General features: G+C 42.3%; 1 protein-coding gene across 3 annotated transcripts in view; it reads left to right on the top strand.

Moving 5' to 3' along the window:
- Positions 1-16257, top strand: part of srgap2 (SLIT-ROBO Rho GTPase activating protein 2) — a 61961-nt gene that overhangs the window by 26979 nt on the left and 18725 nt on the right. For 2 of the 3 annotated variants that reach the window (XM_081607261.1, XM_081607260.1), the window contains exons 2-3: positions 3224-3416; positions 12652-12814. In XM_081607261.1, the coding sequence (XP_081463387.1) occupies positions 3224-3416; positions 12652-12814 (356 nt within the window). Of the gene's footprint in view, positions 1-1793; positions 2030-3223; positions 3417-12651; positions 12815-16257 lie in introns of those variants that run through there. The other variant, XM_008409251.3, reaches the window with a different exon arrangement.

Below are 16257 nucleotides of genomic sequence, written 5' to 3'. Positions count from 1 at the left end.
GCAGTCATCATCACCCGTGGTGGTGATGTCACTCTGTTGTGGTTTGCTGTCTCCATCCATTATCTCCTTGTTTTCATCTTTATGCCCCGGGTGGAACTGAGAAAACAAATCCAGGTTAATGACATGAATTTGCGCTACACCTACACAGGTTGTCAAAAAAAGCAAAAAGAAGAAAAAGACAGGTGGCTGCAGTGAATATAAACAGGAAGATGACTGTGTCTTCTAAAGCTAAATGACTATCCTCCTTTAAATGCAGTTCCTGCAGAGATAACTAGCTGTGTTCAAGCTAAATCCTCTTTCCTATTGGTCTGCTCAGCTCCTGGCTGAACGGAGTGAGTAATGTATGCACAACTCTCCTGCAGACAGAGCCAGACAGCCTGTAGCTTCAGCTGAGAGAGGAGGTGAGACACTGGAAGGCAAGGAGGGAGGAAAGGGGAGAGGAGAGCATCCGTAAAGTAGATTCCCAGAGCTCGATATTAAGACCTGCTCTTTCTCATCTGCCTGGAAAATGTGACTGGACTGGCTGGAGGAGGTGGAGGCGTCACATTCCGGTTCGTCCCCACTGTGACTCGGTCAGGGATGATGGACATTACAGAGCAACAAAACAGAAGTTAACGGCCCGCGACGAGTGTTATCATTACTCTTTTTTTTTCTCATAATCTCTCACAAGTGTGTAAAAATATTGTTTCACCCTTATTTCCACATGCTACAGCATTTTTACTCTGCAAGTCAATAAGACATGGAACGACCGGGCCTTTTTTTTTTTTTTTCTGGCCTGAGAAAATTATTAGTTTTCTTCAAAATCCGTCTCGCCGATTCCTGTTTTGGCAGATTTTCTTTCCAGGAACTATGACTAACGGTGCATCTAACTTAGGAAATAAAACGGTGCATAATTTATGGTTCAGGCAAGATTTTAGTTGTGTATCTTGGTGGAAAACTGACAACCTACTATTATTTTTGTGTGTGTGGGTAAAGTAGTCAATTTCAAACTCAGTAAAAGTAACAACTCCAATCATACTGTCAGTTTTTGGACTTGCAAACATCATTAATCAGAGATTTATGTTATTATCACAGGGTGACTAATGCTTTCTGACCCATAGACACACACACACGCACGCACACACACGCACACACACACACTGATTGATGGGGAAGGCAAATAGTATTATTACATTATTTTATTGGACGCACAAAGACCAATAAACGTGCATCATTTATCGTTTATTAATATTTAATTTTTCAACCTGATAGTGCTGAGTGACTTCAAGCGAATGCATTGAATTTGAAAGTCGTCCTCCATATTTTCTTCCAGCCATCCTTCCACTTGCTCTCTGCCCCCCCACCACCTCCTGTTCCTGCTCTCCCCCTTTTTTTGGAGGGATTGTTTCCGTCTGAAGCGTTGTGCGTGTGTTGTTGTTGTTGTCTTGAATGGGCTAATTACAAGGCCACCGTCTCGAGGTTTTGTGTCACGGCTTGACGAGGTGGGACTCTGACTCACTCCCCCATCATTGGCAGTGCTGCGCAATGTAAATTACACACAAACACATACATGAACAGACTGTGAGACAATAACACATGTTGTCAAAGCAAATCTTCACACCAGGCCATTAGCACAAGACACCGGCAGTGCGTACGCATGCATGCGTTTACTGTGAGCTTCGCTACTTCTACAGCGCTACATCATCGTCGTCGGTGGCTTTGTGGCCTTTTAAACACGTACAAATGACCGAACAGCCTCATGGACACTAAGGTCCATGTCTATGGGGGCGTGAGAGAGCGAGCGAGAGCGAGAGAGGTGGGAGGAGCGGCATGGTCACAGACACATTTAGATATCCCACTTCTCTTTGTGGTTATGAGAAACTGCACTCTCAGCTGGTAAACACAAAAGCTGCATCACCGCCGGCGTGACAGGCGGCTGGCTCCTCGGGTCCCCGCGAGTGTTTGTGTGGCTGAGTGTGTGTCGAACACTGCAGCGCAGCGAGGATGGAGGCCAAAACTGTCCGATTTCTCTACAGCCAGCGGTGTAAAGGTAGGAGAAGACATGTGTGTGTGTGTGTGTGTGTGTGTGTGTTGTTTTCCAACTCAAGAGAGGATTCATGCTCCTCAGCGTTGGCAGACTGCGAAGGGAGCATAACATTAACCTGTCAGCTGTCTGCACTGATTCGGCGCTTGTGTGTCGGTGCCAGTGGCCTTGATTTTATCCACGTAAACGCATGCGTTTTGCAGCGGTCTCGCTCCCCTGCAGTGGACAGCGCTCTCCAGGGGATGTTTCTGTTGCCAGTGATTGAATGTGGTTTCTGAGTGTGTCTGCACTGAGTGCACTCTATTAATTTGAGGCCAGGAGGAGTGCAGGAGCGGGCAGAAGGGACGAAGGCAGGAGGAAAATGAAAAGTGATAAGCAGGGATAAATGGCTGCCTCTGGAGATGAAAGGGGATATCTGATCCCCTTCACACACACACACACACACACACACACAAGTACAGTTGGCTGTAAACATGAAGATGCACACTCATACTTGGGAGGTTCGTGCTTCATAAACTGGTGGGCAGGAGACAGACTTCCGCCAAGTCTTCCAGCTCCAGGTGTTTTTGATGTCGGATGTTTCGCACGCTGTAATGACAACCCGGCTTTACTCTTTGTCATAAGTGCATTCCCTTGTTGTATAGGTAACAATGTGTCATTGACGAGTAAATAAGCATTTATCTTAGAATATCAGGAAGCAAGTGTTATATGAAGCTCTGTGGATCATGTGACTCTTCCTGTTGGCTTAAATGTGTCAGATCGTCCAACAATCTCAGAGTCAGACAGCCAGAGTAAATTTAAAATACAGTTTTCCACTTATTATTTCATTTGTTAAGGGATTTAAAATATCCAAACTAACTTGGCTCGATGAAAACAGTTAGTTAACTGTGATGAGTCGTATTGTTTTGCTCCAAAACCATGCAAATGTAACTCGAGTTATATTTGCATGATATGAACAGTTTTGTTTGAGCAACTGTAACAAAAGAAATCTCAAAGTACTTTGTGTGTGTGTGTGTGAGAAATAACACACACACAAATGTAACTCGAGTTATATTTGCATGATATGAACAGTTTTGTTTGAGCAACTGTAACAAAAGAAATCTCAAAGTACTTTGTGTGTGTGTGTGTGAGAAATAACACCTGCATTACAGCTACCACAGCAAAGCTAACTTCATACCCCTCTTCTTTGTGCTTTCGCAGAGGTCCGAGCCCAGCTGGTGGAGCAGCTCAAGTGTTTGGACCAGCAATGTGAGCTGCGGGTTCAGCTGCTTCAGGACCTGCAGGACTTCTTCAGGAAGAAGGCAGAGATCGAGATGGACTACAGCCGGAACCTGGAGAAGCTGGCTGAGCGGTTCCTCACAAAGACGCGCAGCACCAAGGACCATCTACTCAAGTACGTACTTCAAGAGCCGATCAGTTAAGCGCAAAGTTAAGCAGAGCTGCAGGTCGGTACTTTGTGTAGGTTCGTGGGGCCGAAAATAGCCACTCTCCTTATTTAGCCTTTTTGAGCAACATAGTTTTTCACAGACTGCTGGCTTCCTTCCTGAAAGAATAGAGAAGTAGAGGCAGCAGGCAAGGAAATGAAAGAAAAAAAATTGCACAAAGAGAGGTGACAGATGTCCTAATTGCACTGTCGAATTTTCACCTAAATCACTCATTGCCTCCTGCATAGATTTACCGAAGCAGTGCACGATTCATGTTGATCTCTTTTTGAACATATTACGTCCCGTGAGAAAGGCTACACATGACAAAGGCAGAATCTGCTGCCAAAAATGTCCAGGTGGTGTTTCTGTGCTCTGACTGTTTTGTAGCATCTTGCCATGAAGGGAACCTTTGCTAAACAGGCCAGTCTTTTTCTCCATAGATGGGTTTTTCTCTGTCAGTGACTTGTATTTCCATTTTATTTTATTTTTTCTCCTTCCATCAGCAGTAGACGATATAAAAGATGCTCTCTGAAATTCCCCGGTTTAGGCAGCTCGGTTTATCTGGCAGCTTTTAATAGGAGGGAGCAGGCTGTTTCCCGGTGGGGAAGTGCTAGCTAATCATAAACCTTATGCATGCACACACACACACAAACTTGGCAGAGCTACTGCAAATTAAGGAAGCCAGGGGTGACTTTCTACTGACATAACTGCACCTATTTGCATCTGTCTGCTCTGACTTTTAACCAGTGACAGGGATTCAAATGTCACAATACCTTTTTAGCCGGCGTGTTAGCGGGCCTGCTCCACACAGCTAGGAGTCGTTTCTGCGATCTTTACGACCAGGACATTTATTTTTGTTTTTTTGGATGTCAAGACACATTTTGCTTTATGCGCAACCAGACAGAGCAAGGCCCAGAGGAGCACAGCAGCTCATGCCAAAAAAGATCAACGGCTATAAACATATTCATATTATCTGTAGGGCTCCTCTGTGACACAGTTGTTCTGCTTTTGCAGCTTAGCAGGAAGGTTCTGGGTTTGAATCCCAACTTGTGGCCTTTAGGCAAGGAGTTTGCATATTCTTCTCATGGAAGCATAGGTTATCTCCGGGTACTCTTGTTTCCTCCCGCAGTCCAAAAACATGACTCTCGGGTTTATTGGGTTCTCAAAATTACCCTTGGGAGTGAGTGTTCACGATCGTGTGTCTCTGTGTTGCCCTGTGATGGACTGGTGACCTGTCCAGAAGGGATTAGCAATTATATTAGAAATTCTACCTGGTGGTGTATGCTGAAATCTGTTGCGGTTGGGGTTGTTCCTTTGAATATCTTTCCCTCGGTTTGCTCAGTGAAAGCAGAAAAAAACTACCAGCATCTCTTAAAGTATGATTAAATGCCTAACAAGGCTAGTTTCTGGAAGTAATTTCTTTGATAATTGGTAAGTTGCACCTTAAGAGCAACATTCGTGATTGTAGGGCTGTCACCAGTTGGAAACCAGAAATGTTCACAGTTTCTTCAACCTTCCTGTTGGCCTCTTGGCATCCTCACTCACTGATGTCAGTCTAAACCAGGGGTGGGCAATCCTGGTCCTCGAGGGCCGGTGTCCTGCAGCTCTTAGATGTCTCCCTGGTCCAACACACTTGAATCCAAAAGCTGAATCACCTCCTAAGTGCAGTCAGGTTCTCCAGAGTCCTGCTAATGACCTCATTATTTGACTCAGGTGTGTTGAATTAGAGACACATCTAAAAGTTGCAGGAGACCGGCCCTCGAGGCCTGGAGTTACCCCCCCACCCCTGGTCTAGACTTTTAATCAATTTTGGCGAAATATGCAAGTTCTCTCATGTTCCCCTTGTTCTGTATTTTCTCCAGTTATCGGTGACCACCTTCACTCTTCATTGGATTGTACATGAAGCCGGAATTTGTTTTCACCTTTTCTCTGACAGATGCCTTTTTACAGTGTGAGCATAGTAGCGCCTGGGCTAAAGGGTGCATATTAGCAAATGTCAAGGAATTCCTACTTAGACAGCTGAACTTTAACTCTATTTAACCAGATTCATTGGCTCATCAGAGGTGTGAATTCAAGAGAACGCTGAAACTGGACAAAATTGTGCGTCAACCAGAAGTTAGTTGAAGCGTGTGCACATTTAATCAATGTGTACTATACAGGCGTTTGTATGTTTTTATATTTTGTCACATTATGTTGCTTTTGAAAAGTTTTGAGAACCACTTCTCTTATGCTTTTTAAATTTGCCAGAAAGCATTGACCTGTGTTGGTAAAGCTGTTAAAACAAAACCTGGAAGGCGAATGCTAACAGGTTTTAACTTTGAATGACTGGAGCATTGTGAGCTAGCTTGAACACTGGAGCAAGCTAGCTGCTAGCTGCTTGCTCCAGTGATCAAATAAAGCTTCGACCTGTTAATATATTCACTGTAGGAAGTTTGAACTGTATCATATATGTTCTTTACAGTATCATAAGTCTACTCGTGTGTTTTCACTTGTTTTGTTTTGGTGTAATCTGACTTTAGGGGGGGGGAATGCTAGCTTGCTTTACAATGAACTCGTGTGAGATGTGAATGGAATAATGCTTATTGGTGCATTTAAAATTTGGAAATATATAGTGAAATACAAAAACATGAAACTTAATTCAGATTAAGTTTCATGTTATAATTCATGAGGAATGAAGGTGTGTTTTGCATTAAAACTTTCTCTTCAGTCTTAAACGTGAACTCTTTGAACTGCAGTAATTCTCGTTGAAATGTTAGGGGATTAAAGTTTCAGGCAAAAGGAGCGAAGTACAATTTTTTATAGAGGCTTTATGCGTTTAATTAAATAGAGAGACCTTTTGGATGGAAACGTGTAGATGTTGATTAATCACGGGTGCAGATCTGAATGAGCCCAAGGTCTCTCTAAAAATCACAGCAGCTCCATAAATCTGCCAATAATCATCCCATGGAGGCATGAATAGCTGCAGTAAGTGAGTCAGGACTTTCTATGACAGCTGTAAGTCATCAGTAAATGCTTACTCTTTCAAAATTATAATTTGGAAACTAGTTCCTCATTCTTCATTTAGTCTTGCATGGAATCAGTGAACACCTAAATAAGAGAAGTGAATGTGTAGCTTGGAGACAGATTAGCTTTCCTCTGTTGAAACCAAGTTGCTTGTTGGTTGCTGCAACATCTCTGCAGTTCATGCGACATAGTTAAACTTTGCTTTGATGCTTGTTTGTGAACGTAACAGCTAAAAAATAATTCATAGATTTCAGTGAGAGTGATACAAACTTTTTGGTGACAGTGAAATAATATTTACCCCTTTTTCATTTATTTTGTTTTGTTAATGTTTTTGTTACACTTAAATGTTTCAGATCTTCAAATAAGATTTCATTTTTTTAAAGGCTAAAGTTGTAAAACCACACAGGCTCTATTTGAAAGAGCAATTGACCCACAAGCCCTAGTAATGGTAGTTGCTCCACCATTGCGCCACACACAAGATGGCTGCCATCTTGTGTGTTTTTGCATCGCTGTAAGGGAATTTTGGCCTTCTCTTCTTTCCTGAAATGTTTCAGTTCAGCCATTTAGCAATGTGTTAAAGGTTTTGCCACAGCATCTTAATCAACTTTAAGTCCTCACTTTGACTTCACCCCTTTAAAACATTCGTTTTTTTGTATGTTTTTCTTTCAGATGTGGACTTGCTGGTATTTTTGTATCGCTGCCTTGCTGCATGACCCAAATGTGATGTGCTAAAGTTCACAAACTAATGGCTGATTATTCTCCAGCATTTTCTACTAGAGAGCAAAATTTGTGGCTCCATCCAAGTACTGAACAGTTCTGGATCGCCACCATATATGACTGTCGAAAAAAGCTGTTGCAGTTTTACACCTCAAGCAACAGGACACAGAAAAGGTTCCACTTTTGACTGGTCCGTCCACAGAATACTTACCAAAAAGTCTTGTGGATCACAAAGATGTTTTGTTTTTGTTTTTTTCTTATAGAAAGTGAGATAGGCCTTTATGGTGTTCTTGTTGAGGAAAGATTTTAATGTTGTGCCCAGCTCTTTTTGTTGAATCATGAACACTAACCTAAACTGAGGAGAATAACATCTGAAGTTTTACATGTTGTTCTGAGTTGTGTTGTGACTTCCTGGACGAGCCATTATTGCGTCTTTGAGTAATTTTGAAAGCCAAGCCACTCTTGGGAAGGTTTACCACTGCTCCATGTGTTCTTCATTTGAAGATTATGGTTTTCACTGTGGTCTGCTGGAGTCCCAAAGCTTTAGAAATGGCTTTATGACCTGTTTAAGACTGATATTATGTCAAAGGGCTGCTGCACCTGCTTCATGTCGTCAGACAGGTTTGATTTGGGGACGTCGATTCTACGAATGAGACAGAAATTAGACCTGGGTGGGCATGTGGCATTGATTATTAGAATGTGTTTAATGTGAATCGTGTCAGTGTGACAAAAAAAGCTAAATCTGAAATATTTCACAAGGTGGAAAATACCCTTTTCACGTCACCGCATGCATATTTTTTTTTTCTTCACTTTGGAGATTTTAAAGGACTTATTAAGAAACAGGAAACTTTTGCTGGAGTTTCTGACCGGTCAGAAACTGGACTAAAGTGACTTCAAATCTTTTGAGAAAGGCCGGATCATTTGTCCCTTTCAGTTGCCTCGTTTCCTGTTTTTATTTCCCATCCACCAATGACCTCCTCAATTGTCACCTTCCTCTTTCTTTTTTTTTTTTTTAATCCTCCACTGTCGCTCAACTTGTTTCTTAACCGTCACACTAGGCCAGAGACACATTTTTCTCTGCTGGGGGGCAAAGCCCACATTCATGGGCCGTCTGATTCACAGGCGCAGACTAAAAGGGATCAATAGGTTCTCTAAACGAAACCCAATTCCTACTTTGAGGACATCCACCCCCCCTGCCTAGCACACACCCTCCAGCTCAGATCAATATACAGGCAGTTGAAGAGCATGTGCTGCATTTTGGGGAGGGGGAAGGAACAGTGGAAAAGAGAAGAGCAGTGAAACAGAGTAAATGCAGCCCCTCTGTTTGCTCACATGCTGTGGTCCATCTAGATGTCTTTAAGGAGAAAATATGAAGCCACTAATTACAAAGTGGTCAGTATTTATTCGTGTATTTATTTAGTTTCTCTCTACCTCCAACATCTGTGTATTTAACACTCTTCTTGCATCTGCTGCTGCTCTGTCAGAGTGCCATGCTGGAATTTCAGCTATTTTCCGTTTTTTGTGCGTGCGTGTATGCGCGCGCGCGCGCGCGTGTGTGTATCTGGCTGTTTGAATCAAGGCGAGCGTGTGTGTCTGTGTGTGAGAGAGTTGCCTGTGGCTCATACACTCTCAACAGGCCAGGCGTCAATGGTGCTCCTAACAGTGTGGGGTGTGAGGGTTGTAAGTATGTTGATCCCATGGAGATCCCTGGTATGTGTGCTATTTGGCAGACTGCACAGCAGTGGCTGCAGGGTTAAATGGTTAAACCGTATGGTGTGTGTGTGTGCGTGTGTGTGTGTGTATGTGCGTGTACGTGTGTGTGTGTGTGTGTGTGTGGTGTGTGTGTGTGTGTGTGAGTACCCTGATTGGTTCAGAGAGAAGTTTTCTGAGCAGTTCCGCTATAAAAGCCCCCCTTATGCCAAGTATTAGTCCAGTTTCAATTGTCTCTGTAACCAATACTTACATAGATTTAGGAGAACTGTAGTCATTGCTGTGTGACCAAAAGTGGCCTAAATATTTAGTTTTGCAACTGCTGTGCTTCTTTTGGTCTGGCCAGTGGCCTTTCTTGACCCAAAAAGAAACCACACATGTTTAAATATAATGAGGCAGTCACTTAACAAAGGACCTTGCACAGACCATGACAAAGACAAAAGCTCTCTTTAATCTGTGTTTGGTCACTCGTGCCTATTAAATAAATCCTGTGAAAAGAGGTAACTTCATTCAAGGTTTGAAGAAAGCATGGATTACCGAAAGGCGAGCTTCAGTCAAAGTGCTGGACTCTCGATTTGGACATTTTGCATGTCTTGTACAGATCTCCTGAGCTGACTCGAACATGTGCTCTAAAGACGGAAGACTTATTATAGATCTGCGCTTTTAAGACTTCAGGTCTGACTTAGATCGCAGCTTGCAACTTGAAGCTCATGAACTGTTTCTCACTTCATGCAATAAGTGATGAAATTAAGCGCATATTTATGCCACAGCCTGGAGTTTTGGCAAGATGTGACCCGGATCCCCGCCGCAGCATGTGTGGATTCACCTATTTGTGGATTTTTCTATGGAACGTAATGGCAAATTCTTCTGAATATATAAACATTCAAAAGAAAATGCAGCTTGGGAAGCTGAAACACGCATTGGCAAAATGCTACTTGGCACGCCAGTCCAAGAGCGCCATTCATTTTTCTTTGCACTGATTAGCTGTACCCACAACGGCAGAGATAAGGAGAATGGTTGATGTTCTGCAGTAGTGCTAAGCCAGTTTCCACTGTGCACATTAATGCATATTTAATATTTCCACAATTAAACCAGGCAGCTATGAATGTTTTTAGAAAGGGTTGCAAGTATTTGCAGATTTTAGCTATTTATGGTCCCTAAATCCTGTGTACTCTGGATCCGCTGTGTGCTTGTGTAAAATGGAGACTTTTATTTATTTAACAGAAATGTTTACAGCCTGCAGGTTATCGGTGGTTATTAATAATTATAACACCTTGCTCTGTATGCAGAATGACCAGGCTAAAAGAGGAATTATTAATAGGTGTTGCCTTATTGACACTGTGTTGTTGTTTTTTTTACTTAAGTGCTTTTATATTTATATTTCTGAGAGATAAATGTCACATCCTAATATTACTCTTTCTTGTTGAGTGAAATGTTCTAAAATTAAAAACTATATTTTAGAGCAGGCTATTGAAAAACTTGACATTCTCTCACTGCTAATTTCAGAAAACTTTCTTTTCTTTTATTTATTCATTTATTTTTTTTTACAGTGGAAGGATTCATTTAGAAAAGTCTTTTTCTCTACTCGTTGTGACCTTTGGGTCACCTGGCTTCTTGTCTCGTCTGTGAAGCATTTGGTAGCTTTTGAGTCGACTGGCATTGCTGCGGTGGCGATCACTGGTGAGATGAGGGTGTCGTGTCACCAGCTTCTTGAAACAACAGAGGAACTGCGCTCTCGGCTTTACGTTGTGCAACCGGTGGAGACCAGACGAAAAGCTGCCCCCGCTGAGGGAAGTGAACACACACACACACTCGAGTCCGCATGACTTTATGACACATGGAGGCTTTCGGCGCTCTTTGGCTTTTAATGGGAGCGTGTTTTTTTTCTTCTTTTTTCTCCTTTTGTCACGCCACGGTTGTTATTATCACAGCCATTTGACCTGTGACATCATGTACCACCCCGTCCCCCCCGGACACACACACCTCCTCACAGACAAAACCCCCGACTCAATACCCTTCAATCAAAGACTCTCTCTGTCTGTTTGACATTGCGTATGCTACGGTCTCAGCTCTACTTTTCCTGAACTCCCCCCGTGTGTGTGTGTGTTAGTGCGTGTGATGTAAATGCCTTGCAGCTCTTGCTCTCTCTATCCAGCTAAAGCTGCTCTTAACGACACAAAGGCCGTCTCTCATCCACTTACACTCACTCATAATCCATTTTACCCACTAGATCATCCATGGATCACCCATTACTCGTACTGTGCTCACACACGCGCACACTCGAACGGCCCGTGTGAAAGCAGTTGCACTGTTGCATAAGCAAGCGATTACCTACTACTGTGGCATTACTCTAATGGCACCATGGCCACTTGAAACAACGTCAGTGCTGTAGCATTGAGTTATTACCTGTTTGATAAAATAACTATGAGTGTTTCTTTCTTTTTTCCTCCCATTCTGGTTTCTTAGAAGCGGCAGCTGTGCTTTTTGCAGGGAGTGTTACCTCTTCCTGATGGCTTTTTCATCTCGGCCAGTTGTGTTTGGACTGGCTTTCGGTCTCTCTGTGTGTGTGTGTGTGTGTGTGTGTGTGGGGTGGGGGGGGGGGGGGGGGGAGTGAGTTCAAAAACGAAACGATTGCTAGCTTTTGCTCTGATCTGTCTGGGATTTTGGTTCTGTTTCTGAGGTTGAGATTGTATATTTTTGTTGTGTGTGTGTGTGTGTGTGTGTGTGTGTGTGTGTGTGTGTGTGTGTGTGTGTGTGTGTGTGTGTGTGTGTGTGTGTGTGTTTAAACCGCACACACACACACACACACACACACACACACACACACACAAAAAGCTTAATTTAGCAGCTTAGAGAGGAGCTTTAAATGGCAACATTTTCAAATATTACTACTGAAATACACACTCCACACAAGGTTTATTTTTTTAATTGTCAGGTAATGTATTTTTAATGAAGTTATTGAGTCTTGTTTTTGTCTTTTAATATTTCTAGTTATAGAGAATGTGTACTAAAATGCGGGGGAAACATATTTAATCCTTTGAACTTCCACCATTTTGTTTGTCTTTTGACGCTGGATGTTATTATCTTGTTGGTGAAAGCTCCTAACCATTGGAATGTGTTTGACTAATGACAGCCTGTGAATTAAATGTCGCATGTTTAATCTTGTGAGTTCAACAGTGTGTCAGAGTCCCACTTTCAGACAACTGGGTCATTTTAGCTCATGAACAGCTTTGATCTAAGTCACCCCACTGCAGCTCTGGCCTCCCTGGAGGATGAACCTCCAACCCCCAGCCTCAAGTTATGTGCAGCCTGTAACAGACTTTCTTTCACGACTTCCCTGGCAGCCTCCCTGTCCCGGCATGCCCACAGCATGGTGCCGCCACCTCTGTGTTTCATATAGAGACCAGTCGTTCAGGATGATGTTCTGAGCTGCAGGATATTTTTTGTCTCATGTTACCAGATCACACTCTTCCATATGTTTAAAGTTTTCCTGGCGGGAACTGATTAATGACAGATTAAACGTTGATCTTTGTCCCACCTCAAAATGGAGCACTTCTTTTTGTTTTTTTTGGGGGCGGGGGGGTTTTGTCTCAAAAAACGATGAAGTTTGTGGCTGTAACTTGACGAAATGGAAACAAATTGAAGCGAGTTTGAATACTTTTGCAGGTGTATAAGAATAGACTCGTTGGTTTTGGAAACCCTCTTAATGTTGCATGTCTTGTCTGTCTGTGTGTGTGCGTGCGTGCGTGCGTGCGTGCGTGTGTGTGTTTGCAGGAAGGAGCAGACCATCTCATCTCCGGTGAACTGCTGGAACCTGCTGCTGCTTCAGGTGAAAAGGGAGAGTCGGGACCACGCCACTTTGTCCGACCTCTACCTCAACAACATCATCCCACGGTTCGCGCAGATCAGCGAGGACTCGGGGCGCCTCTTCAAGAAGGTAATCGCATGCCTACACGCAGACGCGCACACGCGAAGCGAGGAACTCGAGTGATGCAGAAGAGATAGAGGGCATAATAAATCCGTGTCCTGTTTCAGGCACGTCCATCCGTCTCCCTCGCGTCTGCTTTTTGTCCTGACTGATTTATTGACAGCTGAACCATAAGCCTGGGCAGTTTATAGTGTCTGGGTTTCATACAGGAGTCTGCATTTATCAAGCCTCCCCCTCACCCAACCCTCCGGCCTGTGAGATAAAACAGATAAGAATAGAGAATTGTAGTGCAAGAACAGAAAAAGCAAAGGAACAAGATAAAGATGGAGGGTGAGGGGGAGGCTAAGCATGATGAAGCAAATACCAGAGCGCAGTTCTCCCCTGGGAGACGGCTGTTCATCTCCAGGAAGGACGTCTCAGACTATTTGTTCAGCAGGAGTCCCGCAGAGCGAGTGTTGCTGCGGGATGAGGTCATTTTTACCGAAAGCCGGAGATTCACCAGATCAGGCTTTGCTTTTGCTCGGATTTAAAATTACAATACATTTCAGGTGGAATAGTTTTTTTTGTTTTGTTTTTTGTTTTTTTTTATGAAAGCAAAGAGGGCTGGAACTGGGCGTACCGCAATAGGGGAGAAGAATGTGGAGAATCTGAAACCCTCTCAGGTAGAGGAAGATAGCTGTTCAGTACAAGTGTGGAGCGTGAAGGGAAGTTGTGTCTGCGTGTCTGGAATGTCGTGGCAACGGCGGCCGATTTCCATCCCGATAGAAAGTCTTTAAATGGCATATACACTCTGATCCCGATACCAGAACAAAGCAACGAAAAAACTCCATGTTTTTTTTTTTGTAACTTTTTTTCTCTCTGGATTTTAATGAGACGTCGTTAATTTTCCTTTTTTGGGGTATTTTCCTTGTGTTGGTTGTTCTACTGAAGGGTTGATTTCATCTGGTCTGGTTCGTAAACAGCCTGCAAACAACACACCCACACAATGCTCTAAAGTCTAATTAAGCGCATAACGAGTCCATTTATTATGTTTCCATTCAGTGGCAGTTATACTAGTAACGCCAGAGGCCATGACGGTCTCACCACAGCTCATATTTGACGAGGCAGCGCTGAAGGAGCTGAACAATGGCAGCGTTTGACTGAAAGAAGCATTGAAATCAACTGTGCTGAACTCATCCGCAACTATAAAAATCCCTCAACAGTGACATTTTTTTTTTTTTTGTAAACTATCTTTTTTTTCTAAGTTTTTCTTCAAACTGCAAAATATTCAGTTCGGATAGATTGCTACATAGAAATTGACCCAATATTGGGTCGGATATAATTTCAAACATTACAAAGTTACTGCATGCTTGGAGAAAAGAAATCAGACAAGAACATTTCAAATACATCAACGTAGCTGATGTTACAGCTATGTTGTAATTACTAAAGTTGCATATAAACTTCAGATAAACGATGCAGTCTCAAAATTATTCGACTTCTTGTTTACAAGAATCATTCATAATTAGCGGAACACACTTTAAATTTTATGGCCTTTTGTGAAAATATGATTCATGGCCTCCAGCTTCTCCAAACTCTCATTTTGTAGAAGCCTTGATTCACTAGTTTTCTTGGGTTTGTGTGCAACACCCTGTTTTGCTTTCAAATAAATTAAAAAAAGGTTTTCAAAGAGTCAAAGTTAAGGAATTCTGGTGGCTATTTTAGTATCTTCTAGGACTTCTTTTGAAACCAAGCCTGGGTGAAAATTTGATTAGGGACGTCGTCACAGCTCTTGTTTGTTTACATTGGTCTGAATCAGTTCATGAGTTTAACTCGTAACCTATTTTTGGTTCAGTTCTTCTTATCTTATGCTTCTCCAAGCACACCGCTGAGCCATAGATTTGAAAAGTTTTGATTCATCGCTTCTCAGAATAGAATCCCAAAAGCTTTTTAGCTCATTTTTGTTGTTGTGAGCGAATTGGAGCTGATTTTTCGGTAACACTTAAGTTGAAGGGGGTGTGCATAAGATTGGCATGATACTGTCATAAACATAACATAACACCTGCTGTGAACATGAAGGAGTCTTCATGAATGTCTGTGACTGTTGCCATGAAGTGTCATTTAGTAAGTAGTGAAATTTTTAGTGCAAAGTTGGCTGTTTTAAATTGACTTTTAATGCAACTTTTAGCACAACTTTGTTTAAAAGTGTCATTATTTACCGAATGACACTTCATGACAACAGTCATAGACGTTCATGAAGACTCCTTCATGTTTATAATAGATGATATGTCATGTTTATGACAGGGTCATGCCAATTTTATGCACATCCCATGAAATAAAGTGTCAGCGATTTTTCTTTTGCTTTCGCATCAGTTATAATAACTTCAATCGAGCAAATTATTTTTCCAGCTACATCTCTAAGAACACCTTTAGATCCCTGGCAATTATATATTTTCTGAACTTTTTAGACAGTTCACTTGACTTGCCACATTTCTAACATGCAATAAATCCTTACTGTCATTAGTCTATCTTTGTTACGTTTGATAAGACAAATGAAACTCTTGATTAATTACATCAGGCACGCCTGAGACCACATTTGCAAACGCGTGCTCCCTCCCACGAGGAATTGAAATGAATAATTTTGAGACATTGAAAGTAAAATTTTGTGCTGGATTCAGATAAAACAGATGTATTGCAAACACGCGGGCAATTTTGAGTGAATCACTGTTTTCAGCAAAGATGTTTATTCTGGCACATTTTTAAACAGTCTCTCAAAACGTTTCTTTACTCTCAGTGGCACGATATGATACATAATTAAGCTGCTTGTTTGCTATGAAAAAAAATTTGATGTCACAATATTTCCTGCTTTGATAAAGCTCAGTAACAGATCACTGACCCAGCTTTCTACAAACGAAGATCAAACAGATCTGGGTCTTGTCAGTTTGACAGCTGAGATAGTTGATGTTGATTTAACTCTCATGTCGGCTCATTAAGGAAATCAACAAGAGTGCCTTCTTATGTCTGCAGTAAATGCATTTGTTATTCATTTAATTGACGTTTTGAGGTCTTTCTCCATGTTGGCGACGACAATGTTTGAAATGTTTTAAATAAGCCAAGCCAAATCTATTGGTAAGCGCTTGAAAAACAGCACAACTGACCAAACAGATGAATAGATATCAGATGTAAGCATTACATCGCAACAGGTTAGCATTAGAGGCTCTCTCGTTCTGTTCAGCTTGTTCTCAGGAAGAACAACGCTTACGATTTCCTGGTGAGAAAAATCAGCTGTAATGTCCACAGTAGCAGAGCGACATCAAAGTCCAATATGCATGATCAGAAAGGCCGGCGACAGCTGTGGCAATAGGCAACTTAAATGTACACTGTACTGCATCTCTTTGGTTTCGCAGTGTTTGAAAATGTAAATGCAGGCAAAAACTTCATTTGCCTGCGCTGCTATTGATAGTTGGGCCTAGTCG

Source organism: Poecilia reticulata, chromosome 5, assembly GCF_904066995.2.
Source record: "Poecilia reticulata chromosome 5, P_reticulata-male-v2, whole genome shotgun sequence".
NCBI lineage: Eukaryota > Metazoa > Chordata > Actinopteri > Cyprinodontiformes > Poeciliidae > Poecilia > Poecilia reticulata.
This window is presented reverse-complemented; position numbering and strand designations above follow the sequence as displayed.